General features: G+C 42.0%; 1 protein-coding gene across 3 annotated transcripts in view; it reads right to left on the bottom strand.

Moving 5' to 3' along the window:
• Window positions 1–22: 22 nt before the first annotated feature.
• Window positions 23–27757, bottom strand: part of uba7 (ubiquitin like modifier activating enzyme 7) — a 71033-nt gene continuing 43298 nt past the window's right edge. For 2 of the 3 annotated variants that reach the window (XM_062970121.1, XM_062970119.1), the window contains 5 exons: window positions 22847–22933; window positions 22077–22271; window positions 10997–11098; window positions 10197–10297; window positions 23–6507 (listed from right to left, as the gene is read on the bottom strand). In XM_062970121.1, the coding sequence (XP_062826191.1) occupies window positions 6357–6507; window positions 10197–10297; window positions 10997–11098; window positions 22077–22271; window positions 22847–22933 (636 nt within the window). In that variant the 3' untranslated portion in view covers window positions 23–6356. The remainder of the gene's footprint in view (window positions 6508–10196; window positions 10298–10996; window positions 11099–22076; window positions 22272–22846; window positions 22934–27757) is intronic. The other variant, XM_062970120.1, reaches the window with a different exon arrangement.

Genomic DNA, 27757 nt, shown 5'->3' with positions numbered 1-27757 from the left:
GAAGACCACAGATTTCCCAACCTGAATCTAAGAGGTTTATTTATTTCGTGTCAAAAGCATTGGTACAGCAAATACATTTCAAATAATGGAAATAAAATAGAAAAGAAAAGAAATCACAAGCAACTAAATAGTTTTGGACCAAAAGCGGGCAACAGCAACCGCATTGTCTGTAGCTTTAAACAACTCCTCCTCCGTACATGAGGCAGGGCATTGTGGGCAAGCAAACATATGCTGAGTTGTTTGTTCAGCTCCACAGTCACACAAGGTGGAGGATTCCTCCAGGTAGTGCCACCTTGCCAAGTTGTCTTTTGATCTGCCCACTCCACTTCTGAGTCTGTTCAGGGACTTCCAAGTTGCCCATTCCTGGTTTGCCCCTGGAGGAAGACCCTCATGGGGGGCCATCCAGTTAGAATTGCCAGGTTTAGCTGCCCAGAGAGACACCCTTGCTGTTGCTGGAGGGACATCAAGAGGAGTGGTGGTTCTCATGAAGCCCTTCCTTGATTTGAGTCTACTGGGAGGAGGTTGATAGTCATGCAGTGGGTGGCTTTCACAATGTTCAACCTTTTTTCTCTCACCGTTAGCAGCAACTTCCCGTCGCACGTCAGGAGGGGCAATGCCAGCTAACTTGTAGAGTTTATCAATAGGTGTAGGTTTAAGGCATCCCGTGATGATTCTGCATGTTTCATTCAGTGCTATGTCCACCTGCTTTGCATGGGCAGACTTGTGCCAAACAGGACAGGCATACTCTGCAGTTGAGAAAGACAAGGCCAGGGCTGATGTTCTTATTACTTGTGGATCTGCTCCCCATGCGCTGCCAGTCAGTTTCCGTCATCATCTAAGAGGTGATAACCTTTCAAATAATTGATTCAGCGCAGTGGAGGGGGAAGGAGGTAGTCCAATGAGTTTAAAAGAGTGCAGCCTAGTTTTAAAAATAATGATTCCTTGGAGATATTGATATTATATATTTCTACACAGACATACACATGGACAGGGAACTGTGTTTTTAACATTCTGTTCCTTTACTATTACAAGCCATTTTGAACTGGAAAGCAAAAGGAGATATCACAGGAAAACAAAAATCCAACCAGTCAGGGTTCAGAAATTGGATCCCATTGTTCTGGAGTTAGAAGAAGGGACACATCCTGTGTGATAAGAAAGCCACATGATGTTCTGACGTGCCCAGAAATATGGTAAACACTCCGGTTTGCACAGTTGGTTCTCTGAATGGACACTTCTGCCTTTTGAACTGTAATTCTTTCACCAACATGCCACAGCAGGATCAGTGGATAAACCCTCTTCTTTATCAGGGGCATTGTCCCTCTTAGCACAGTTATGTGAATGACCCCGAAGACAATTGGTTTATGAGCCATTGCTTGGATCATTTTGCTGTGGAAGCACAGTTACAAGTCAATGAAGGAGCCCCCACAACAAACCTCCTTAGAGTTAAGGCACGCCTCTGCTTTGAATTAGTAGACTGGGAGGATTAAAGCAAAAAGTAACACAAACCCATGGAATTTTTCTCCCCTCATTTGCAATAGTCAAATGTTAGCTATTGCTACATGCCGATATCTCCATCAGACATTGCCTGAAAAAGCGATTGGGCTTTATGTCATGATTTGATCAGCCTGCAGAGACGGAAAAGTGATTCAACCTCCTTGTGGGACTTTTCGCAATAGTTAATCACTTGCCCTGTTGAAAGTAGCACCTCTTTTAAAATGGCACGGCATTATTTCCCAGGTGTTGTGGTCTGGCTTTATCTTTTGAATAAACGAAACAGGCTAAGTAAGTACCTTATGTCTCTCACTTGAAGTGAGAGTGAAGCTTTCCTTGCCTGATCCCATCCTTTCCTAATCTGATACAACCAAGATATTTTTGGTCTATAACTCCCATCATTGTTAGCCAGCATGCAGTCCAACACATCTGGAGAGTACCAGATTGGGGGAGGCAGCCTTCATGCCTTCTGTCCCTTCAGTACTTTTCTTAGGAACCCACGGTGGAGCAATGGGTTAAACCCTGTGCCGGCAGGACTGAAGGGTAGAAGGTTGGGTTGCTGACTAAAGGTTGCCGGTTCGAATCCAATTTTGGGGAGAGCACGGTTGAGCTCCCTCTGTCAGCTCCAGCTCCCCATGAGGGACATGAGAGATGCCTCCCACAAGGATGGTAAAACATCAAAACATCTGGGCATCCCCTGGGCAACGTCATTGTAGATGGCCAATTCTCTCACACCAGAAGCGACTTGAAATTTCTGAAGTGGCTCCTGACATAAAAAGTGCTTTTTTATTGTAATAAACATCAAGTCTGTGTTCCCTACCATGTAAGAAACACTAAAGGACAAAAATGTACATTCTTCCACTGGTGCAGCACCTAGTTAATACCACAGTGGGTCAACTTTGCTTTTTTAATTAGGAACATAAACTGTCCACTCTGAAACCGTTGTTTGCAGCAGGATTACTATCCTTATACTCCCAGAACTGAATCTTATCCAACTCCTTGGAACCTATGGAGACAATGCATATATTACTATCACGGTAATGTGCATTAGAGTAATAGAACTGGGGCTTTTTTCAGTGCTTATTATTTCTGATTCCTTTCAGGGGGGAGTGGGAGTGTTGGAAACTGAACCTTGGATCTTGTCACAAAGTTTGAGCCTTTATGAGACTCTTTGAAATCTGTGGCATTAGTCAAGTATACTAATTTGAGGACTTCAGCCTGTGATCTCAACTTGTCTCATATCAGTTACATGCATGCCTTAGCATGCCAGACAAATTGAGATAAAACAGAAGGAGATCTTTGTGTTGAAATAAAGACAGATCTGACCCTATTGTGGAGAAAGGGGTGGGGGGTTGATTTTGTCAATGAAAGGTGTGCCTGGCTTTGCCAGACAAAACACTCCCAAAAGACTTCACTGCTTCCCATCCTCCTCCTGAGTTCTTCACCTAAATATAACATTTATAGGCTGCAGAAAAGTAAGGTGAAGCAGGGCTAGTCTTCTGCCCCTGGCTCCCTTGTATGCAAATTCATATTGCTCTCAAAACCAGGCAACAATCTTTGCCTCTCCAATTTCCCCTTTCAATATGATCGGTGCTGATCCATGTGAGTAACTGGTCATCTAGATGGCTTTGGTTTAATTTTCCCAACACCTCTAGCCAGCACAGCCAATGATGAGGAATTATGGGAAATGCAGTCCAGAATAATCTGGAAGACCAGAGCTGCCCATGCCATTAAGTTATAAATGCGTCCATTCAGCAGCCACCAACATATCTAGTCACGGCTCTAAAAGTCAAACATGTTCCAACACTTTCATTCTATGTAATGAAGAAGGAAATCTGTGGGTCACCTCCAACAAACTCTAGTCAGAAACCTAATAAATGACAAATAGGCTCCTGTTATAGAAATTTGCCACGAGGCACTGAAATAGGGAATCAGAAGAAAGATCACAGGGAGGAATGAGTGTGGTGTATATTTAGCAAGGAGAGACAAGTCAGGAACTGTTGTGCTAGGAGATAAGTATTGTATTGGGCACAACAGATTTTGCACGGGCATGAATATGGGTATAGTCATTAGAGGAGGGGGCAAAATAAGGCCATTCCTTTCCAAGTAATACTTATGCCCCCACTGTAAATTTTACTTCAGTTCCCAAATTTGTAGAAATTGAGGCACTGAACATCAATCATACCTAAAGCTCTTAGATTTGCTGTGTTTACATTCCCTTAGTTTTACCCAGTATGGATGCCCATACTGTATTTCTAAACACTCAACTGAAATTTCAAGGTACTGCAATGTTAGAAATTCAGGAAGTGCATGAAAATCTAATGGGACGATTCTTATTTGTGGAAGCAATGCCCTCATTTTGCCTCCCCAAACCTATACTAAGAGCCATTTTGAGCATCAAACCATGATTCTGGAGACTAGAGCTCAGCCAAGGAACCTCAAAGTGATCTTGGACAAGTCACACTCCCTCAGCCTCAGTGAAAGGCAATGGGAAATACCCTCTGAACAAATCTTGTCAAGAAAACCCAGTGATAGGTTTGTCTTAAGAGTTGCTATAAGTTGAAAATGATTTGAAGACACACAACAACAATACTTCTTAGACCCCTGAGCATCAAGCATTGCATGACTGAATTTGCAGTCATGAATGAACCAATGTAACACAGCATTGCAAAAGCCAGGATTACTGTTAAGCCACCAGGAGATGTTACATAGGAGAACCAAAACCTCCACTTTTCCTGATAAACATATTTGCTTTGTTGTTGTGTTCCTTCAAACAGGAAATACTAAGATGAATCTTCAACGGGTTTTTCTTAGCAAGATTTGTTCAGATGAGGGGTTGGTTTTGTTCCATGTTCTAGTATCTGGAGCAACAGAAAAAAATCAAACAATCCAAAAATTACACAAAAAAATCAAAATCCTACAGGTAAAAATTTTGATGTTAACAACATCAGAAATCAACAAGAAACTAAAAATGAATTTGAGAACTTTCGAATCAGCTAATAAAACGGGAAAATGGGTAGTATCTAAACTAATGGATAATATATAAACTAAAAAGAAAAAAACTTTAAACTCTTAAAAATATTAACAAATAACCCCCCAAAAATCTTGATTTTGCTATTTACATAGGGGGCAGTATTTTACTGCAGCATTATATATAACGGAATTTGAGTATCCACAGATTTCCATTTGAACAGGGGACTTGGGGGGAAAACCCTAGTGGATATTAAGGAGCTTTTGTAGGATACACCCCATTAACACTCCAAATTAAAAAAAAAAAAAAAAACAACAGTTGCCAACAGACTTCTGACTACTTTCAGAAAGATGAAAGAGATGGAGCTATCCTGGCCTCCCGTGAAGTTCCAAACTCTGGGATCAGCCCCAGCAGCTTCAAGATCACTGTTACTTCATTCCAATCAATCAATCAATCAATCAATCAATCAATCAGTCAGTCAGTCAGTCAAGAGAGCAGGAGAATTCATAAAGAGGAGAAAGCAAAATGGGTCTTGATTTTCAAGAGAAGTTACTGAAGTACATTTTGTTTTGTGTGTTGCCTTGGTCAGTTTGTAGCTTTAGTCATTGCGGGAGAACATGAGAGATGAGCTAGGCAAAAACATTTTGTCCAATCCGGGATCCAAAGGCAGTTTTCCTAAGAGCAGTGTCCCTGTTGAAATGAAAGAAGCTTCCGTTCACCATCAAGCCTGGCTCATTAGTCTAATGTGTTTTTAGAAGTTAACTGTAAACACGAGGGGCAATCTGTCAGTGGGCACCCAGCCATAGTGCTCCTCGCCTAATGTTAGCCACTTGTTATTCTACCAAAATGAAGATGTGAGAAAAGCAAGGCCAGTGTCCCAGTTACCTTTATCTGATCTTAGCAGTGCTACTGCTGCTGCAGGGAATGTTTGAAATCTTTTATTTGAAATATAGCCACAAATGTTGAGTTGTCCTACAAGTAGTAGTAATAATAATAATAATAATAATAATAATAATAATAATAATAATAATAATAATTTTATTCTTGTACCCCGCCTCTATCTCCCCGCAGGGACCCAGGGTGGCTTACAAATGCAAAAGAGTATACATACAAAAACATCAAATACCGAAAACGCACAAATAAAAAATTAAAACATACGATTAAAATCAAACCATTAATAAGACAAAGTTAAAACACATCAATAAAAACGTAAGGATGGGCTGTTACAAGTTACTTGTGATAGCATCAGCTGTGTAATCATATAAGAATATATCATACAAAGTGTTCAGTGGGGTGGGGGAGGGATGGAAACCATAGGCAAAATCCAACTTTGATAATAGATTTCACTAGATTTGGAAGGAAGGAATCTATCCTTTTTCCATAGCACATATGGAGTTATGGAGTTCAATTCCTAGAAGTCCCAGCAGGGATTTTGGAAGATGAAGTCTAAAATATTTAAGTGTATTTCCGTTACAACAGCCTTCCCTCTGGATGTGTCAGATTGTGACTCCCCTCATCATTAGCTAACAGGGTCACGTCAGAACAATAGTCACTGGAACCCGCACATCTGGACGGCAATTGGTTGAGGAGGGCTGGAGACTGAACTGGATCATGTGCCCTCTTGCCAAGCCACACTTTTCTGCTCAAACAGAAGTGACATGGAGTGCACAGGGCAGCTTTTCAGGTCCAACAAAATTCCAATCCTCTTGGTTGTACTTCTTGAATGAACTCATTCCTGATTCATTCTCCATGCTTAAACCACAAGAGCAAGGGAAGCTCTCTTCACCAAGCAACATTTCTGCTTTAAACACAACTGAGATCAGACACATTCAGTACATCTGGTTTATGGATACGATTATCTTTTCATTACATTTACATATACATTTAATGTTCCTCATCTTTCAGTTTTCACTGGTTGGAGCCAGACATGAACAGGTGGTAAATCATTATCGGCCTCTTCATCTTCACAGACTATTGACAACACCAAGAGCTTTTGCTCTGGGGAGACAGGCTCTCCAGAAGTCTGGCAAACCGCTTCAGTCAGCCTGAGAAAATAAAAGGCAGGGACAGCGTGAGGGTGGTGCAGATGTTAAAAGAAGTGGCAGAGCAACCAAGTGGCTTGAAGTGGACTGTGCCACTTCCTGTAGCAGAGTTTGCCTCACTTCACTTCCATAACTTGTTCATTACATAGGCCTACATCTGACATGTCAATCCAATGGTAAAACTCTCAAAAGTTGCTATTTTCAGATTGCAGTTACCACTGTGAGATTCTGAGAGTTGTAGCCTCCAAATTAAAAATTCCAGTGGTCACAACAACCACAGTGGGGATTTCTTACACACACATATATTTTTTAATAAACTAAGAAGACAAATATTCATAGGATCTCAGCAAAGCTCTCCCATATCCAGTATTCTGTTTCTTGTGGTGGCCCACAAGGAGGACCCAAAAGCAAGGGGTGCTATTATTCAGCACTTAGCTATCTAACTCAACTTGCCTCCTGCCATTTCCCCCCTTGTTGTTCTTTTTGCATTATACACAGCACGTGAATGGTGGTTCCAGAGGAGGGAATACATTAATTTAGTCTCTACAAGGAGCATTATTACTGATCCATACTCTTTTCCCTTCAGCTTCCTCTGAAATGGCAGGGAGTCATGCACACTTTCATTCTTTGTCTCAGAAACATGAGTTACAGATAAAGTAAAGCAGTCTGTGTAAGTCTGCAGCCCAGTTTGGGGGTGAAGTGGGGGAGGGAGAAGAGGAAGTGGGATGAAAATAAGAGAAGCTGCCAAAGAGTCTGGAAAGATTGTGGAATAAGGGACTAAAGTTAACTCTGCCTGGTTGCCACGTGGATGGCAGGGGTCCAGGATGGCCCGTTTCAAATGGGGATGAGCAAGGCCTGGCCCAGGAAACAGAGGAGGAGGTGCTGACAAGCAGGATGTTTACCCGGCATGGAAGGGACTGGACGTGGAGGCTTTGCAGCTGCTGCCAATACAGTACCCAGGGTTGTACTTGTAGGGGGGCCTTTGAGGGGCAGCAGCCATAGCCTTCTTGTTCCTTACTCTTGTGGATCACCCTGGGACCATTACAAACCTCACAATCATAGCCAGAAGGACTGGTGCTCCCCAGGGCTTAGCACAGAGAGCCCAACAGCATAGCAAATGTACCTCCAAACCCCACTCTGCAGATACAAGTAGCTGAGATGAAAGGGTTAACTGGAACTGTGCTTAACCAGCACTGCCAGCTCTTCTTCCAAAACTCATGAAAACCAACAGAAGCAAGTCTTCAATACTTGAGGTAGTTCGTGAAATTTTAATCATCCCTATTTTGGATTATTTTAAACTATTTCGTCTTGGGTTCTCTTAACATTCTCTGGTTTCTAATGGTAAGGTTTGAAACAGTGTCTTGGGGACTCAATTTCTTGGTGGAAGCACAATTTGTAACTGTTTATTGCCTGGTCAAAAAGTGATTCCTAATTGTCAGTAGACTCCATCAAGAAGAATTGGACCAGTGAGAAATTAGCACAATTTTCTCTGGGTATCTGAATGCAACAAAGTTCTTTTTCATATCAGGAGCTACTTGAGAACCTGCAAGTCGCTTTTGGTGTGAGAGAATTGGCTGTCTGCAAGGACATTAACCAGGGGACGCCCGGATGTTTTTGATGTTTTTTACCATGTAAATATATTATTCTGCAGGGGGCAAATGTGATGGTTCTTTGTGCAGAAAAGGGTTCTTTGTGCAGAAAACAGAATTCTTTGCAACACTCTAGGACCTTTTTAATACAAGGAGAATATTGCAAAGAAAAGTTTGTTGCTATAATTTTTCATCCTTGTATGTGAAAACACATAGTGGAGATATACAACCCAAGTGGAGGCTAAGGAAGGTGGCTAAAGTGAGAATTGGAACATCAAGAAAGATTTTGAGATAAGCCTCATAATCAGAAGTCCGCTTGTCATTGTTGTTAATAGCCTTCATGCCTATTCAGCTGTGAGGCCTCACAAGTACTTCACTTCCAAAATCATATTTGAGTCCCAGATTTTAATTAATTAGATGACAGTTCCTGGAATCTTCCCAGTCTGATGACTCTGGGAGTTGCTGTCCCCAAAAGGCAACATATCCAAATTCTGCTTGACTCTTGAAAGGGTGGTGAAGTTTTACTTGATACAGTCTTTATGAGCTAAATTACATCCCACAAAGTAGTTTACCACAGGGGTGTTAGGTAGTTTGTGCCATTAGAAGGTGCGACAAGGAGTGAACCATGTAGACTAAAGTCTTGCACCACTTCTCCTTCTGCCACGGGGTGCTTGCTATGGGGCTGATAGTGGGAGGAAGCTAACAAAACATGGCTATCACCTTACATCTGCCCCTAATATAGTTGCCCTGTAAATGTACAGATTCTTTGTCCATGGATTCAACCACCCAGTGCTTGAAAATGTTTTTTTAAATATTCCAAAAAGCAGCTTGTTTTTGCCATTTTACATAAAGGATAGCATTTTATTACACCACTCTATATAATTTGTTGTTGTTTATTCGTTTATTCGCTTCTGACTCTTGGTGCCCTCATGGACCAGCCCACACCAGAACTCCCTGCCAGCCGTCACCACCCCAAGCTCCTTCAAGGTCAAGCCAGTCACTTCAAGGATATCATCCATCCATCTTGCCCTTGGTCGGCCCCTCTTCCTTTTTCCTTCCACTTTCCCCAGCATCATTATTTTCTTCAAGCTTTCCTGTTTTCTCATTATATAGCTAAAGTACTTCATATTTTCCCCTAATATCCTTCCCTCCAGTGAGCAGTCGGGCTTTATTTCCTAGAGTAGGGACTGGTTGGATCTTCTTGTGGTCCAAGGCACTCTCAGAATTTTCTTCCAACACCAGTTCAAAAGTGTCTATCTTCCTTCTCTCAGTCTTCTTTATGATCCAGCTCTCTCATCCATAGGTTACTACGGGGAATACCACTGCTTTAATTATGCGGACCTTTGTTGACAGTGTGATGTCTCTACTCTTCACTATTTTAACGAGATTGGTCATTGCTCTCCTACCAAGAAGTAAATGTCATCTGATTTCCTGGCTGCAATCTGCATCTGCAGTGATCTTTGTGCCTAGAAATACAAAGTCTATCACTGCCTCCACATTTTCTCCCTCTATTTGCCAGTTATCAGTCAGCCTGATTGCCATAATCTTAGTTTTCTTGATGTTTAACTGCCACCCAGCTTTTGCACTTCCTTCTTTCACCTTGGTTGTAAGGCTCCTCAGCTCCTCCTCGCTTTCAGCCATCTAAGTGGTATAATTTGCATATCAAAAGTTATTAATGTTTCTTCCAGCAATTTTAATTCCAGCCTTGGATACATCATGCCCCGCACATCGCATGATGTGTTCTGCATACAAGTTGAATAGGTAGGGTGCCTTCTTTCCCAATCTTGAACTTATCTGTTGTTCCATGGTCATTATACAGATTTCTCAGGATACAAAGTTACTTGGTATCCCCATATCACTAAGAACTTGACACAATTTATTATGATCCACACTGTAAAAGGCTTTAGAATAGTCAATAAAACAAAAAAGATGTATATAATGGAACTTGGGTATACACAAATTTTGGTATCCTGGTGACAGGGAGGTCATGGAACCAAATTTTATAGAATACCAAGGGACCACTGTATCCCTCCTTTAAAAGAAAGGACTGGATAAATGTATAATACCCAAGCCTTTGAGGACCTTGCTCTGTAATGCTCCCACCTGTATGAAAGTTGTTGCTCTCTCTGCCTTTTCTCCCAGAACTCAGCATAGAGAATAGCCTCCTGAAAGAGTAGCATCCGTGGCACCAGGTTGTGTTCCCTCTGTGAAAAAGCAGGTAGGAAGTGATATCATACAAATAGTCCTGATGACTGGAAGAAACTGGAAGAGCTCTGTCCAAGCTTAAAGCTGGAGAGCAAGGAAAAAAGGAAAAAGATGAAGGTGGAATCAGAGCTTAACAGTCTTTAGAAAAAAATATACAGTCAGTGGAGGGCATATAGTTAGTTGCTATGTTTCACAGAGTCAAATGCTATTAGTGGACAGAAATAAAATGGAATTAGTTAAATGGAAGTGGCAAAAGTTATGGAATGAGATGGAGATTAGATGGGATAAACAGACTAGCCAGAAAAGAAGCAAGATAGAGGCTGTAGGAATCATATTGAATTTGATATGGGGCAACCAATGTAACTGGGAAAAAATGGCAGCATCCCATCAAGAATGACGTACAGCCATGTGTACTGGCGGCGAGGTATGCAGAGATGAAGCAAGAGATAATTCAAAATAGGTACCATGTGGGCATTCAAAGTGCTATGCTCACCAACCCTTCATGGGTATTAGCACTTGCACTTGCATAAATCACCTCCTCTGATGCCACTGAGGAGGTCCCATTCTGGAACTTCAACATATAAGGATGGAGTGGATCGTGGAAACATGCACATGTGGAATGGGCCACTGCAGTACGCACACTCTGAGTTCCTGCAACAACCGGTTCATGAAACCTTAAACTTTGTTATCCTTTTCACCTGGATATGACTACAAAGATCTCTCAGAGTGATTTCTTCTCCCTTGGCATCATAACCTGGCACTTCAATCCTGTCCCAGGAGTTCCATGTCTTCTGGTGGTACTGAGAAAAAAATAATTGCCAGAACTATGTTAGTCTCTTGTAGTAGCACAAACAGAGAACATTGCAGAACCTTAAGATTAACACATTTACTAAAGCATAAGGTTTTGTGGATGACAACCCATTTCACTGGTGCATGACAAGATAGCAGGCACACGGAGAAGGTGAATTATTTTTTGAACACTCCAATAAAGACACCCTGGGAAATGTCTGCAGCATGGGCTAGGCAATCCACATGCAGGACCCTCTTCTGCCCTTATAAAATGTCACACCTTCTAAATTTTTGCATGTTTTCTTAAAAATAAGTCCTGCTCCCAAAGTTGCCACCCCAAATATTCTGACAAAGGAGTTGCTCTTGTGTATCTTCAAGTCATTTCTGACTTATGGTGACCCTAAGGTAAACCTATCAATGGGGTTTCTTGGTTCTCAAAAAATGTTATATGTATTGTTGTTGCTGTGTGTTTTCAAGTTGTTTCCAACTTATGGAGATCCCATTATGGGTTTTTCTTGGCAAGGTTTGTTCAACAAGGTTTGTTGAGACTGAGAGAGTGTGACTTGCAGAAGGTAACTCAGTGGGTTTCCAGAACCAAGCAGGATTGAAACCTTGATATCCTGAATTGTAGTCCCAGTGCCCAAACCACTATACCATGCTGGATTGGGACAAGAACATTATCTCCATTAAATAAAGTGTGATTACTTTTAAATAAATGTATAGAAGATTGTACTGTAACTATACTTGCATGCAGATTACAGATAAATGATCCCTATTGGGAGAATAAAAACTTGAGCTGCAACCCAAAACAGTAACTTTTCCTACCTCTGAGTGGTTTGGTAAATACCAGTGACAACAGAATGCTAGCATAAGATCATTTCAATTATTTGAACTACTGGGATTACTTTAGTAAAACAAGGCTCTTAAAACCAACACAGAATCACTTACTGCGTCTGTGTCCAATTCAGGCTCCGCTACTCAGTGAGCAATCAAATGTTAGAACAGAGGAGTTTTCTGAAAAAGCAATCTTCCTGCAAAGGACTCTAGCAACTCAGTCTGTTCATCTTATCAGAAACAAGGTTAAGAGGTGAACTGATTGTAGCATACCTTCAAAAGGGAGAAGGTTTTAGGTACCAAAGGGCGGCCCTTTAATCTAGCCAAGCGGAACATGAGAGCAGCCAACAAAAATAAAAGATAAAACTTAACTAATTCTAATCAGGCATACCATTTCCAATGGCATATATTTCCCAATTAACCAATGCAATTCCAAACAACAAGGCAAGCAATGGGACACAGAGTTTCTTCAAAGTCAATGGAACACCAAGTCCAAGAGCTCTGACTGGATCTTGGATGAGGAAAATTAAGATTCAAATCAACTGCTGAGACTGAGCAGTATAGTGGAGTCAGGGTTCATATGGACAAACATCTCTAGAACTATTTTGTTTAAAATGGATTATGATGTCATCTGGCTCCCCTGGCCTCCCTTTGTTCTCTCTGATAAATTTGGCTGCAACCCTCCCCAGTAGTTAGAAAAGAAATGGGCTTTCCCAACAACAGTGCAGTGTTTCATGCTATCCATGTTACCATCCAAAGTATTTTGCAGTGGCCTCATCTTGAGTGGTCAAGACACATTGGATTTACCAAAGACCAGCTCCTTATAAGAGATGAAAGCTGCAGGAATTTGATACCCTAATAGATCAACACAATCACCTGCTTTTAAAAAAAATCTTCTTGAGTTATCACTATAAAACAGATATAGAAAGGTTCTACCACTACAACACTACATAAATCAGCAAAGAACCTATCCCACTTAGGTGTTTCAATGCTAAAACACTGCTCCTGATGTTTTAGAGGACAGAGCACTAGTCTAGTAAATGAAAATAGTAGGCTTCAGAAGAAAACCAGCCCTCCTCCGGAAAAGACATTTTCATATAGGCCAACACAAGAGAAATGCCATGGCATAGCATCAATTGGTGGAAGTCATTCCTCCTGCATTCCATATAGGAAATCTGATTTGGGATGATCTAAATGGATCTTTCTAGCCTTGGTGTTTCTGAATGCTGAAACTGGCAATGGGCCGAACAGAAGGGACTTCTGTCCATTCATGATCTGTAACCCTCTGCTGCACAAAGACACATTGAGATGGAGCTTTGCCCATGTACAATTATCCTTTTCTTCAGCACAAGATGCAGAACATCATTGCAGACTCCTGTGCTGTTCCCCTGCTTGTTTGGCTCTAGGCAAAAGGAGAGAGAAAAGGACAAGAAGCATCCAGTCCTTTGACAAGAGATTCTTTGGGGGTTACTTACTAGCTCATAGCAGGAAATGCCATGACCAGAGAGAACTTTGTGGGGTCAGGCAGCACAAAAGACATACTGTCCGTGGCAAACTCATTGGCCAGCAGGGGAAGGACTGGCCTGAACCACTGCATTTCTTTAAGCTTCAAGAGTAAAATTGCCTTCTTGCTAAGAAATGGCAGAAATAAGTCAACGTTCTGCTTTAAACCTGGAGAAGCAGGCAATTACAAGATATTTTATCCCTCATATCTGTGGTACGGGAAGGCAAACTTCATTAGATTTGCCCTAATAAAAGCATGGGAAAGATTATCAAAGAGGTTTTTACTCCAAAAATCCAATGTGGTTGTCCCCGTTGGAAGTGAACCAAAGAAGACTGTTGGGATGGGGAAAATGGCCTACTTATAAGGAAATTTTGATTAAAAAGAATGACACCTTCCACTTGAGAACTCAAGAGGAATTAACTCAAGATTACAAAAACCTCTCTTGATTCCAATACATGCAAATTAAAGAATACTACAGTTTAGATAAGAAAATAAGCTTCAACAACACTGAAGAATTTTGGGATAAATTGATACAAACAGATAAGATAATAACAAGAATATATAATAAACTAATTGATTGGTCCACAAAAGCAGAAGGGATTAAGAGTTGTATGATAAAATGGGCAAGAAATATTGAAAGACCAATCAAATTAACTGATTGGGAGTAAATATGAACTAAGAAACTAAAATATACTTATGTGTCAGATCTGAAAGAAAATTGGTTCAAAATGATGCATCGTTGGCATATGACCCCAAAAAAATAGGAATAATGTATAAAAACACACAGAATAAATGTTGGAAATGCAAATCACAAGAAAGCTCCTACTATCACATGTGGTGGATCTGCAAGAAAACAATTGGATATTGGAAATTGATACATGAAAAATGTCAAAAGATCTTAAAAGTAAATTCTCAATGAAACCGGAATATTATTTATTAGGAATGACGAATACAGAGACAGACTTCGACTTAAATAAAAATATTTTATTTACATACTTAACAACAGCGGCAAGGACAGTTTTCGTAAAGCATCGTAAAACAGGTTACACTAACCAAAGAACAATGGTTAGATAAAATGACACAAATGAAAGACATAGACAGACTAACTTTTTTTATGAAGAGAAACACTGGAAGACCTATGAAAACAACTGATTGGAGGTTGTATGAAGAATATATAAATATTTGTAACTGACAAAGAAAGAAAGAGTCTAATATGAGGATGACGAAAAGGGGACAAGACATTTATTTTTCTTTATTTTTTTAAATAATGAGAGACTAAAAAGGGGCCCCTGGTGGGACAGTGCGTTAAAGCGCTGAGCTGCCGAACTTGTGGACCAAAAGGTCCCAGGTTCAAATCCCGGGAGCAGAATGAGTGCCCGCTGTTAGCCCCAGCTCCTGCCAACCTAGCAGTTCGAAAACATGCAAATGTGAGTAGATTAATAGGTACAGTTCCGGCGGGAAGGTAATGGTGCTCCATGCAGTCATGCCGGCCACATGACCTTGGAGATGTCTATGAACAACGCCGGCTCTTCGGCTTAAAAATGGAGATGAGCACCAACCCCAGAGTCGGTCACAACTGGACTTAACGTCAGGGGAAACCTTTATCTTTACCTTAAAATTATTTGATGTGAACGTGAGGAAGAAGAATGGAAGACACACTATTTTCTTTTTCTTCCCCTGCCCCCTTTTTTCCCTTTGCTTACTCCTTTTCTCCTCCTTCCCCCATTTTTCTTTTTCCCCTATTTTTCCTTTTCTTTCTCCTTCCCTCCACTTCCTAGCCCTAACCGAACCCTTACCTTTCCTACCTTGTAATCCTAAACCTTTTAATGTATAAACAATTTGAAACTTCTTTAATAAAATTATTTTTTTTAAAAACAAGATATTATATCCCTCCAAACTTCTGGTTCATGGATTTTACAAGAGAAGGGAATATGTCTCTTTGTACCACTCACATGACTGCCTCCTGCTATCCTTTTCTCCCAACTCCATCTCAGCAGGATGGAGGCTTTGAATTATATCAGTGCCACATCATTAAGGAACATCTAAAGCAGAATGAGCCTCACAAAAAGGTCACTACACGTGCTTTGGTATCTGCATGTCTCATACATTCAGGTCCCCTTGCACAAGTCTAGGAATAGGTTCCAGGGCTCTGTAGTAAATGCAGAGGACCCTCATCCAGAGTCCATGATCTCCAGGGATTGATGTGGAAGAATCCTGCTTAAAACTCTGGAAAGAAACTGCCAATCAAGGGTTAAACTGGAATAGGTATATCACTGATCTAATTATCTACATTCACATTTAATGTTCCAAGTATGAAGAATAGGAAGAAGGGGCTGAACTCACTCACTCACTCACTCACTCACTCACTCACTCAGTCTTCCACTGTCCAGCAGGGTTTCTATGTGTACAAAAATTCAGCTCATCTCATGTATGCATGAGGCAAGGAGAATTTTATGTTCATATAAGGAAGATGGCAGATGTAATTTGATTCCCACATACATGCATTCAGAGGGAATCGGGAGTGGAATTATCTTGTCTTTTTCTTTTAGTGATTATTCTCTTCTTAATTAAAATGATATGTTCACATTCTGTAGGTCTCACAGAAACAAGTGTGCAGGCAACAGTGGAAACTAAAGGCCTATACTCACAAGTGCTTCCTGCAAGACCTGGTAAGGCTTTTGGAGGAAGGAGGAACAAGAACTCAAATGTTGCATTAATTCAAACTGCCAGATTTATAATAGCACAAGGGGAACATGGATGCTACCTAAAGCAAATCAGGATGGAGAGGCATGCTCTCAGCCTATATTTTGAGCAGAAACATGAGAAGTCTCAGCACACTCTCTTGGGGGGGGGGGGGGGGAAGTAGGAGGTGGTGAAAAAGAGATTGGAGCTGAGAGCCAAATGTTTTCATCTTGACCATTTGGAGAGAGATGAGCCATCCCATTTGTTTGTCTATGTTGTCAGCATAAGGAGAAGATTCTCCTTTCCCCCAACTGCCATTTGATAGGCTTGGCCTTTCACACTCACCAGGAGACATTAGCACTACTTGCTCAGACTTTTCATTTTATACATCTTGATTCTGCTCACCTTTTTCTGCTAAGCCAAGGATAGTACGGAAAACAGAAACCAAGCAGGCTGAGTCCTTAGCAAAGAAAGGGAACATTTCTGCTATAGGTTTCCAACACACAGCTTTATATAATTCAGAACAAGTTTATTTCAGGATTTTGCACCACCTTGTTAGGACAAAGGGTAGGCATCAAGATGAGTATAGTGTCTAGATCAAGAGAAGTTGACCTATTCTGCTTTGGTCAAACCTTACCTGGAATACGATGCCCAGTTCTGGGCATCACCATTCAAGATGGATATTGGCAAGCTGAAACATGTCTAGAGGAGTGCAACCCACATGATCAAAAGTATGATGACCAAGTCTTATGAGGAATGACTTAGTGAGTTGGGTATGAAGAGAGAAAAGAGAAGAGAAGAGAAGAGAAGGCTGAGAGGTGACATGATAGCCACGCCATCTTCAAATATCTGAAGGAAATTATGTAGAAATTGGAGTCAGCTTCTTTTGTGCTGCTCCAGAGACTAGCCACTTCATCACATAACTTAAATTCTACTGAGTTCTACACTTAAAATATGGTATTCTGTGGGTCCACTACATTCATTGTGGTTAAAGTGCAGTTTTTAAGTCTTCTAAACATGGAGGGCAGCATATTTTTCCAACGTATCAGGAAAGGATGAGGACAGGGCCATAGGCAAAAAAAAATTTCGGGGGGGGGGGGGGGGTGGTGGTTGAAAATTTCGGGGGGGGGGTTGAACCCCTAGCACCCCCCACCCCCGCTACAAACCTGTCAATATCTGCTTGAGATAGTGCCTGGAGGGACTCTTAATGTTTTGCATCTCATAGATTTAGCATGGGGATTTGGTTAACCAGTTAAAATTCATGAGTAAACCAGGTTTTTTTTTAATAACCTGAAAAGTTTTGCGGGGGGGGGGGGGGTTGAACCCCTACCCCCCCCCCCTCGCTACAGGCCTGGATGAGGAAATGGATTTTTCTTAAAACTCCTGATGTTTTGACAAATTTCGAATGAAGTGGCACTTTTTGCTCTCAGGTTAGAATCACCCAATTTGTGGGAGGAGAAACTGGGGGAGGAGTCAAAATAAACTTTTTTGGGCAATTTCCGGCATTTCCTTTTGCTCCCCAAGCAGGAAGGTTTGGTTCTAAGTTACCTCATAACACTTCTACTTTGCAAAAAATTAAAATAACCTTTTAGGGTACCTTTTCCTTTCCTTCCATGATTTGTCCGTGTCCTCTGTTGGGATGGCCAGCGCTGTTGCCCTTCCAAATGGGATTCCCTCCCATCCCTTTTCTCTCTCTCTCCCTCTCTGCTGTTGGGAATTGTGGGAGTTGAAGTACCACAAAGCACCAAGAGGGATGTTGGGCGGGGCCAAATGTCTGCAGTGTGGAAACCTCTTCATTGAAAAATACGCAAGACAACTGAGTGCACTAAACAGTTGCCAGTTGCTCACTCCTTTCTAAGCAAAGCTCCCAGTCTCAAAAACTGCTCTCTCAGTCCCTTGCCATTCCTTCCCTTTGCCTGGCTTGTTCTTTGCTCAAGCCTGCCATATCACAGTCTACTGAAACCTTATGGCTCCCAGCCTAACTGCCCCCCTCCCCAATCTGCTCCAGCACTGAAGAGCAAAGGTCCAACAAATCTCTTTGGTGGGGGGAATCCTTTGGCGCCACTATAAGAGCTCCCTTCCCCCAATTGCCAACTCTTACTAACTAATGGCTCCCATATGCTGTTTAATCAACTCCACAAGTTCTTGGAACCAGCACAGCTTTTGATTCCTGTTTGCAAATCCGACACACACATACACAATCACACACACACAACTTGTCTTTCCATCGTTCAATGCTACTCCTTGGCTCTCCCTTTCCTCATTTTGCTTACTTCATGATCAACTCTCCACCCTTGTTTCTCTCTGTCATGCACATTCCATATTTGCAAATTGAAGAATAGATAAAAGACTTAAGTCCAGGGCTTCATTCCCTCCTAAAAATATAAAGAAACTGGATTTGTTCCATGAGGCCTGAGGGCGGGTAGAAAACCCAGGACTTGCTTCCTCCAGTTGTTGCTGTTCTCATTGATCCTGTTAACTACAATACTATCAACAGTAGTGGTGGACAAATACAGGCATATAATATTTAGAACTTTAAGATATCAAAGGAAATGGGTGACGAAGAAACAGAACACATCTGAGCACATGCTCGGCTTACAGGTTTATCATTAGCATCATAACTGAAATGACAATCTAGTCCCACAAAAGCCAACTCCTGGTTTCCCCCCTTGCTTTCTTGGCTTCAGAAATCCATCAACTTAGAAAGGCTACTTTTTTGGATTACAACACCCAGGATCTCCTAGTCACCATGGCTAAGTGATGTCGAGAGTGATTTCACTACTGGCCATACTGGCTGAGGGACTCTACGAGACAGAGTTCAAAAAGTAATATTTTCAAGTTTTAATGGAGGGTGGGTTGGGGTGGACAGAAACATCTTGTTTTAGAAAACCTTGTGGGTTGACTTCAAATTAGAGAGCGACTAGTATATCGAATTCTCCCTTAAATCTACCTCTGATCAATGCTACTCTGATCTCAGATCTCTTGGGCATCATTAAAGTTGCCTTCACATTTTGAGGTGTACACACACACTATAGAATTGGATATTAAATTCAGTTTCCCAATCTCATAAGCATTAAAGCCACCTGCAGCCTTTCCTGTGAACACTTTGACATTGATAGAGAGCTGTACTATTCAGAAATCTGAGAAATCCTTTAAAAATACAGGCCATTTAACAATGTTAGATGGTGTGTGTGTGTGTGCTAAGTGAGTCCTCAGGCCATCCAGCATGGAAAAATGAGAGAGAGAGAGAGTGGGGTGGAGAGAGAAGCTATGGAAATCACTGGAGATGGAAGAGCTGCCCTCCCCTTCTTCCTGCCTATCCCCCCCTTTCCCCACCAATCTGGTTCCAATCTGCGCTTCCTGTGTAGCAGGAAGCCCCAGCCTCGCACTCCATAAACTCAAGACAAAAAGGCTTCTATTCAAACAGACGCTCTTAATTTAGCTTCTTGCTCCCCCCTCTGCCACTTTCCCTCCACCATTCCAGCTCTGATTTCTCTTTCTAGAAAAGGGAGTTTTATGCAATGAAGCCAAAACAGGTCCCAGTTCAAGCAAACGAAGATGAATACAAAAGTGAAGTCTTGGGGATGGAATACTGCAGCTGAGACAAAAGAAGGAAACTCAAAGCCTCTTTTATGTGTGTGCGTGTGCACATGCACATGTGTGCACATACATGTGTGTATGAGTATGCACACAACCTTACCCTTGTTTATCTGTCTCAATGCTAAAAATGCAGGTCCTCATAGAGTCATTTCAGATAAGTCATGCCAGCCAGGGGATTCTTAGAACTGTAGTCCAAAAAAGGAACTTTCCCTCACTCTAACAAGATGCTATGCAGAAGCAATTCCAGAGTGGCACTAAAGGCAAGGCAGCCTATGTAGTAAGGAAAGGAAGGGGTGAGAGGACTCAATGTTAAGGAACAGTTTGAATATTCCCAGTGTAATCTCTGAGCTAACTAGCACCGAGGTTATCTAATAAGTGGCTGCAAATCTGCCTGGGAAATCCATTAATGCTATTCTGTTAATTGGTGGAATGATCAGATAGAAATGTAACAAACAAATGATCTCTTATGGAAATTATCTCTTGCTGAATCCTTTCCCAGAGAAAGGCCTGCCACTGACTGTGGTAGAATAGTGGGATACAAAAACCATTTTCTTCCCATACAGATAAGATGCAATGAATAGTACTAGGGAAGTACACTGATATTCTTTAGGGCTGCCAACGCATGTGCCCACTCAGAAGTTAGTTAGCAAGTCACCCTGCTGCTGGGAATTACCTTTGACAATAATGACACTCTTACTGCTATTATACGCAAAAAGGTAGTATAGGGCAAGGGCAGAATAGGACTCCTCTTTGCAACACACAAGGTATCAACCAGACATCTATGATTTGTCTACAAGGTCATTTGGGATTGAGCTGCCACACAGCCCACAGGCCACAGACTGGCCTCTCTACAAGACACAAAGGAAATGAGTGTTTGTTTCCCTTATGTTCTCATGAAGGATAGACAGCATGGCATAGTGGTCTGAGGGTTAGGCTGTGCCTCTGGAGACCAGGGTTCAAATCCCTGCTCAGCCATGAAAACTCAATGGGTGACCTTAGTCAAGTCACACTCTCATCCTTGGAAAATCCTCTGATAGGTTCATCTTAGGATCACCATAAGTCAAATGATTTGAAGGCACACAGCTAGAAATTTATCACAATGCCTTTTGAGCCAGTGCTTCTTAAAGATATCTGAAGTGGGGGAAGGAGGAGGGAACAAGCAACTTTGCCTCATTGTACTAGGGGCTGGTATCATATTTGAACCCATGGACAACAATTGTTTATTTCATTTGGAAACTCTCCAGCTGTTAAGCCTTTGATGAATGCTCCATAGGCAAAGCCACTCAGAACACCCAAGGAGTCTACAGACGCACCTGGAGGGGCCCAGGTTTGGAATCATGGATGAAAGACAAAGGAAAGCAGGATGGTATGGCTGGGGGCAAAAAATGAGCCAGAGCTCCACATCGGTGTACAGCTTGGCACCAGCTGTGCATGTCAGCTGCAGGTTAAAGACCACTTCCTGTGTCTGACAGCTCGCAGGCAGCCTTGCCTCGCCTTCTACGTTGCTGCTAGTCTGATACACACTCCAGGCACTGGCTTCTGAAACTAGATCTCCCGACCGTCTGTCTGCCAGAAGGGGCTCAGGAAAGGCAGGGTCAGCAGCTGAGCAGGAGCAGCCCTCCTTCCAACCCCCACCCCACATTCATCAGATCTTGGCAAGCAGCTCAATACTCAAATAGCAGACAAGAGGGATAGCCTAGGAAGGCTCCTTCCACAGTCTGAAAGTCACTCACACCCTTGTACAGCCAGCCCTTTTGACATCTCCCATCCAACTAGCTATACAATCTGATGCTGTGGGTTGTGACTACCTGGCCCACTTTCAGGAGTAAGGTGTTTCTGGCTGAAGTGGTAGTGAACTGTAACCATGTTGTCTGAAAACATGACACATTGCTGCTTGGATGCTCAAAATCTTTGTGCTTCTTATTGTTCTACTGTTGCTGTTAGCGGAAACTTGTGCAGGAAGCATTCAAAGGCTGGATATGAAGATGTACTTCCACATCAGACATTATAGCAGCAGTGCAAGAAGACAGAAGCCTGGCACACTCAAACATCCAGGTAGATACTGTAAAGTCCAGAATAGCTGTCAGAAGTACCTCGAAGTGTGCAACAAAAGTGAGGTTCCCATCACTGTTTTTTTATTAAAAATTAGCAGGAGGAAAGCAACAAAAATAAAGCTAATTTTGGACTGTCTTGGATTACCACTTGGCATCACAAAGAAATGAGATGGCTACAGTACAGAGCTTCTCATTAAAGTGTAGGCAGCCCAAATAAATCCAAATAGGCTCTTTCCTATCTGTTCTTATGCAATCCCCACTGAGCCTTTCTGTCAAGGCATAATGAACACTGTCAACCCATCACAGGTCTCTCACCTTGTATGATTGTGGAGCCGATCGAGGCTGGAAGCAACTGAACAAGGGCTCCGAGGGCTGCAGGAAGCTGCTGCGATAGGAACTGAGATCCCTGTGTCTCCATACCAGCTTGTAAAGTTCCAAGCACACCAGGCCAGCTACAGCTGCTGTAGTTGTGACAATAGCAGGAACAATCCTCCCCACTATCCTCTTGGCCTGTCAAAATGAAAGGAGACAATGGGCATGAAGACAGTATGGAAAAGTGCCAAGTTATTGTAGAAGAGAGGGATGCTGGGGTAGACACACTGTGCTGAGCACAGGTAGTGGAAGGAGAAATGGCAAAAGAGATGTGATAATTAACCATCATTTCTGACACTGAAATTCCCACTATCCCACTCCTTTCTCTCTGAATGAAACTGCAAATAAATAGAGTTGCTCTACACACATCTAAAGCTTGGAAAAGATCATGATGCTGGGGATAATGGAAGGAAAAGGGAAGAGAGGCCGACCAAGGGCAAGATGGACGGACGGTATCCTTGAAGTGACTGGCTTGAACTTGAAGAAACTGGGGGCGGTGACGGCCGACAGGGAGCTCTGGCATAGACTGGTCCATGAGGTCACAAAGAGTTGAAAATGACTAAACAAATGAAGAAGAAGACACACATCTTCTTGAACCCGCTGAAAAGGAGGAAATGTGTGCTGATATATTCCCCACTCCTACTCCCATTTTGTTTCCTGGAGCTCACTGGCAATGAAGAAATGACTCCATAAGCTCAGTCTACTTCTCTTACCTGGAGTGTATCAGTGAGAGGGATGCCATAGTTCTTGGCTCGCAGATTGGCTGCACTGGTGATGAAGTCCAAATGGGTGTTGTCATCCTGAGGGCCCCACAATTGCAAAATCAGTCACAGTCAAGAAGGGGGAGCAATAGCAAAGGAAGGGAGGGAGGGAGGGTGGGTCTCAGTGGAAATTAAAGTGATTGCAGAATATAACAAAAGACAGACATATTGTGCATACAAACATGGCATAGGGTACAGCTAGGGCCTTGGGCAAGTAAACACAGAATGATATAGACTTTAATATTGGCAATACAAAAGGGCTGTGGAACTTTATTTTGGACTATAGCCTCATAATTCTTTATCATTGGCTCTATTGTCTCGGTCTCCTAGAAGCTGAAATCGAAAACAGGTGGAAGGCCAAATTTTTCCCATTCCACCACACAACTTCGTGTCCTATGAATCCTTATTGTTATATGCCTTCAAGTTGACTCTGGCTTAAGGTGACCCTAATCTAGGGTTTCCTTAGCAAGATTTATTCAGAAGGGGTTTGCAATGGCTTTCGTCTTCAACTAAGAGACTGCTTAGCCATGGGAATCACCCAGTAGATTCTCACGGCTGAACAGGGATTCAAACACTTGTCTCCTGGAGTCCTAGCCAAACCACTGTGCCATACAGGTTGACTGTAAGAACCGTACCTTTCCTTTTTAGGATCTTTTACCCTTAAGGTTTGTAAAATTTACTGAAATCTCACAGAATGGTGTCTGGCCGTATAAGTTGCCTACAGCCAGCACAGCTGTCATTTAATACTGGCCTTATGTTTTTTTTTAAAAAAAAGCTTAGGTGGCAGGACCGTACATGCCATTTCCTCCTCCTCCTCCATCTCTTTTTTCTTATGTGACAATTCCACACCACACCCTTGCAATACAGTACAGTTCAATGTTATGTCTGACCAACATTAATGCAATGTTGGTAACTCTCCAAATCTAGTTTTTGGAATACGTGAGAACTGAGAGGGCACGTGGGGAGAGGAGAAAATTGAAAAGTGAAACATGCGCTCCTGTAACCTGACACTGACCTCTAACAAAAGTCTTACATTGCATATACATTGGGCTCTAGAATTTAAGAGGTGGGATTTCAATTACATACACAACTTCCTGTATTTCCCCAGGACTCGTAAGGGCAGAAACAAGAATGTCAAAGAAGTAACAGTGCTCAGATGTGGATTATTAACAGAGATGGCACGATGTAGCTTTCCCAGCCACAGAATGTGAGTAACAGGTATACACATTTCCAAATCAGGGCCAACCCAAGGCATTTCGCTGCCTGAGACAAAGAGCAAGATAGTAACCATTTCTCATTCCATTTACACAGGAATGATAATCCAATCTTATTTTGAGAATTCAGGTGCCTGATAAGTGATGATATTTTGCTCACTTGGCTCTCAATTCAAAAGAACCAAAGGAAATTTCCCGTATTTTGGATTACAACTCCAGAACTCGCTGCACCGAGTTGCCGAGTCCTCGGATGGCCCTCCCACCTCAGGAGGGTGGAGGAGCTTTCCGACAACCTGGAACAACTCTGAAGTTCTATTAGTTGCAGACACTATGCGGGCAGTCGAGAAAGCCTTCCTGGCTGCTCGCAAAGCTGCGGAGTAGGCCTTAATAGCGGCTCTAGCCCATGCTCGGTCGGAGACGCCACGGATTTTCCACCAGTAGCACTCTAGTCTCCTTCTTGAGTGTTTTATCACTGGCAGCTCCTCAGAAAACAAAGGGGTCGGAATGACTCTGCACAGGGAGAGGAGATGTTCAGGGGCAGTCATGTCTATTGCCCTGGTCATTTCACGATTATAGCGATCACCAAGACATCGACAGGATCGTCAGCCTCCATGGCAAGAACATCCCCAAGAGACCTCAGGAGTCCATCCGGATCCATGAATCACCTGGGGCGGACTATCTTAATGGGTCCATCACCCCTGCGGAGGTTTGAGATCACAGTGAGTCTTAAGCTGATCAGATGGTGGTCAGACCATGACAATGGAAGAACGTTTTGCTCTTCCACTCCGACTTCAACATCATCCGCAACAAAAACTAGGTTGAGTGTATGCTCAGCTTGATGAGTGGGTTCCAATATCACTTGGGACAACCCCATGGTCGTCATGGCCACCATGAAGTCTTGAGCTGCACCAGTTAAAGTGGCCTCAGCGTGAATGTTAAAGTCTCCCAGCACTACCAGTCACTGGGAGGCCAACACCACACCAGAAACCACCTCTGCTAGCTCGGGAAGGGAGACTGCTGTATCGTGGGGTGGACGGTACACTAGCAGAATCCCCAAGTTGTCCCAGGATCCCACCTTAAGGTGGACACACTCAAAACTAGAAGATTGCGGGACGGCGCATTTGACCAGAGAGATGGACTGCTGAAAGACCACCGCAACCCCTCCTCCCCACCCCCCAGGCCTGATGTGCTAGTGCACCCTGAAACCTGGAGGACACAACTGGGCATGATTTACCCCACCCAGCTCATCCCAATAGGTCTCGGTGATGCAAGCCAGATCCGCCCCTTCATCCAAGATCAAGTCCTGGATGACCAACGTTTTGCCATTGATGGATCTGGCATTGAGCAGCAGAACCAGGAAGACATCATACCAGCCTGTCTCCTGTGTCATCAGTTGGGTACCCCTCCCACTAAGGAATGACTGCCACTCTGGGGACAGAATGAAGAACGGGGGGGGGGGGGGGCAGGAAGACATCATACCAACCTGAGAGCCAGGAAGATAGTTCCATCTTGCCTCCTGTGCCATAGCAACATGCTATGCTAATTTTATTTTAGGGGTGTCTCCTAACTGTGTGATGCTATGATTCAATGTGTATTATTATTGTGCAGATATTGGATGGCCATCTGTCAGGAGTGGTTGGATTGTGTCCTCCTGCATGATATAAGGAAGTTGAACTGGATGATCCTTAGGGGTATCTGCTAACCTTAGGATTGTATGATATTCTTCTTATTATTATTATTGAGAGGCTGGCTGGCCATCTGTTGGGAGTGCTTGGATTGTTTTGTCCGATGGCAGAGATGGGTTGTACTGGATGGCCTTTAGGGGTCTCTCCTAACTGTGTGATGCTATGATTCTATTTGTATTAGTATTGTGCAGATATTGGATGGCCATCTGTCAGGAATGCTTGGTTTGTGTCGTCCTGCATGGTAGAAGGAAGTTGAACTGGATGATCCTTAGGGGTGTCTCCTAACCTTATGATTGGATGATATTATTATTATTATTATTATTATTATTATTATTATTATTATTATTATTATTATTGAGAGGCTGGGTGGCTATCTGTTGGGAGTGCTTGGATTGTATCGTCCAATGGCAGAATTGGGCTGGACTGGATTACCACAGTAATTATTTCATATTACAGTAGAATCTCATTTATCCAACATTCGCTTATCCAGTGTTCTGGATTATCCAACGCAATCTGCCTTTTAGTGGTCAATGTTTTTGTAGTCAATGTTTTAAATTCATTGTGATATTTTGGTGCTAAATTTGTAAATACAGTAATTACAACATAGCATTACTGCGTATTGAACTACTTTTTCTGTCAAATTTGTTGTATAACATGATGTTTGGTGCTTAATTTGTATAATCATTACCTAATTTGATGTTTAATCGGCTTTTCCTGAATCCCTTCTTATTATCCAACATATTCACTTATTCAATGTTCTACTAGCCTGTTTATATTGGATAAGTAAGACTCTACTGTATATTTATAATCTTATATTATCTGCTTAGAACTGGATTATATGAGGCCCCTTCTACACAGCTGTATAAAATGCACACTGGAGTGAATTATCTGGCAGTGTGGACTAAGATAATCCAGTTCAAAGCAGATAATATAAGATTATAAATGGGTAATATAGCTGTGTGGAAGGGCCTTGAGTCTACACTGCCATATAATCCAGTTCAAATCAGATAATCTGTATCTTATAGGCAGTGTGGAAGAGGCCTGAGGCCTAACTGTGCCTGTCCCCTGGGCTGAGTAGGTTGCTAGGAGACCAAGTGGGCAGAGTTTAGCCTTGTAACTGGCAGCAATTGGATAAAAAACAATTATTGCTCTCCCTCTAATTAGGACTTTATTTTTCTTTTTTTTTTCTTGTATGAACGTAGAGGCATGGATGAGGGGTTGTGTTGCCAAGTTTAGTGTTTCTGGGATGTGTAGTTTTGTTGTTTTATCCTAGGCCGAATTTTTTTTATCCTTTTATATATATAGATAATATATTGTATATACATATAATATTGATAATAATATTATAATGCAATACAATATTATACTAATAATAATACAATATAAGAATATTAATTATATATTATATATTAAATGTAATATTACTAATAATATTACCATATAATAATATAGTACAATATAGTAATTTAATGCTGATATTGTGCTATGCTAATAATATATTGTATGTACATTTGATTTGTAAGCCACTCTGAGTCCCCTTCGGGGTGAGAAGAACAGGATATAAATGTAGTAAATAAAGAAATAAAGAAATAAATAAATAAACCTTCAGGCCAAGGGGACTGCCATGAAGGCTACCACACCTATCCTATGCTAAACAAAATTACCGGTAGTTAGTTTTTAAAGTATCTCATGATTCTTTGTTGCTTAGCTGTAACAGAATAACATTACCTCCACTAGATTTGTGGAAGAGATTATTCTTCCACATCTATTTCTGGCAGTTTAGATTTTCCAAAGCCTAGGTACAGAGACTGCAGTTTACAGAGATGTTAGATAAAGCCATTTCTTTGTTTGATACATGTACCTTATCAAATACTCTTTACTCAACTACATCCACATTTCTATACTGACACACTGATGTGATAGCTAGGAGTCATATAGATTGATGACTCACTGATAGAGAATAA

The sequence above is a fragment of the Anolis carolinensis genome, chromosome 2, assembly GCF_035594765.1.
Source record: "Anolis carolinensis isolate JA03-04 chromosome 2, rAnoCar3.1.pri, whole genome shotgun sequence".
NCBI lineage: Eukaryota > Metazoa > Chordata > Lepidosauria > Squamata > Dactyloidae > Anolis > Anolis carolinensis.
Note: the sequence above shows the minus strand (reverse complement) of the source record. Positions and strands in the feature narration are given on the sequence as shown.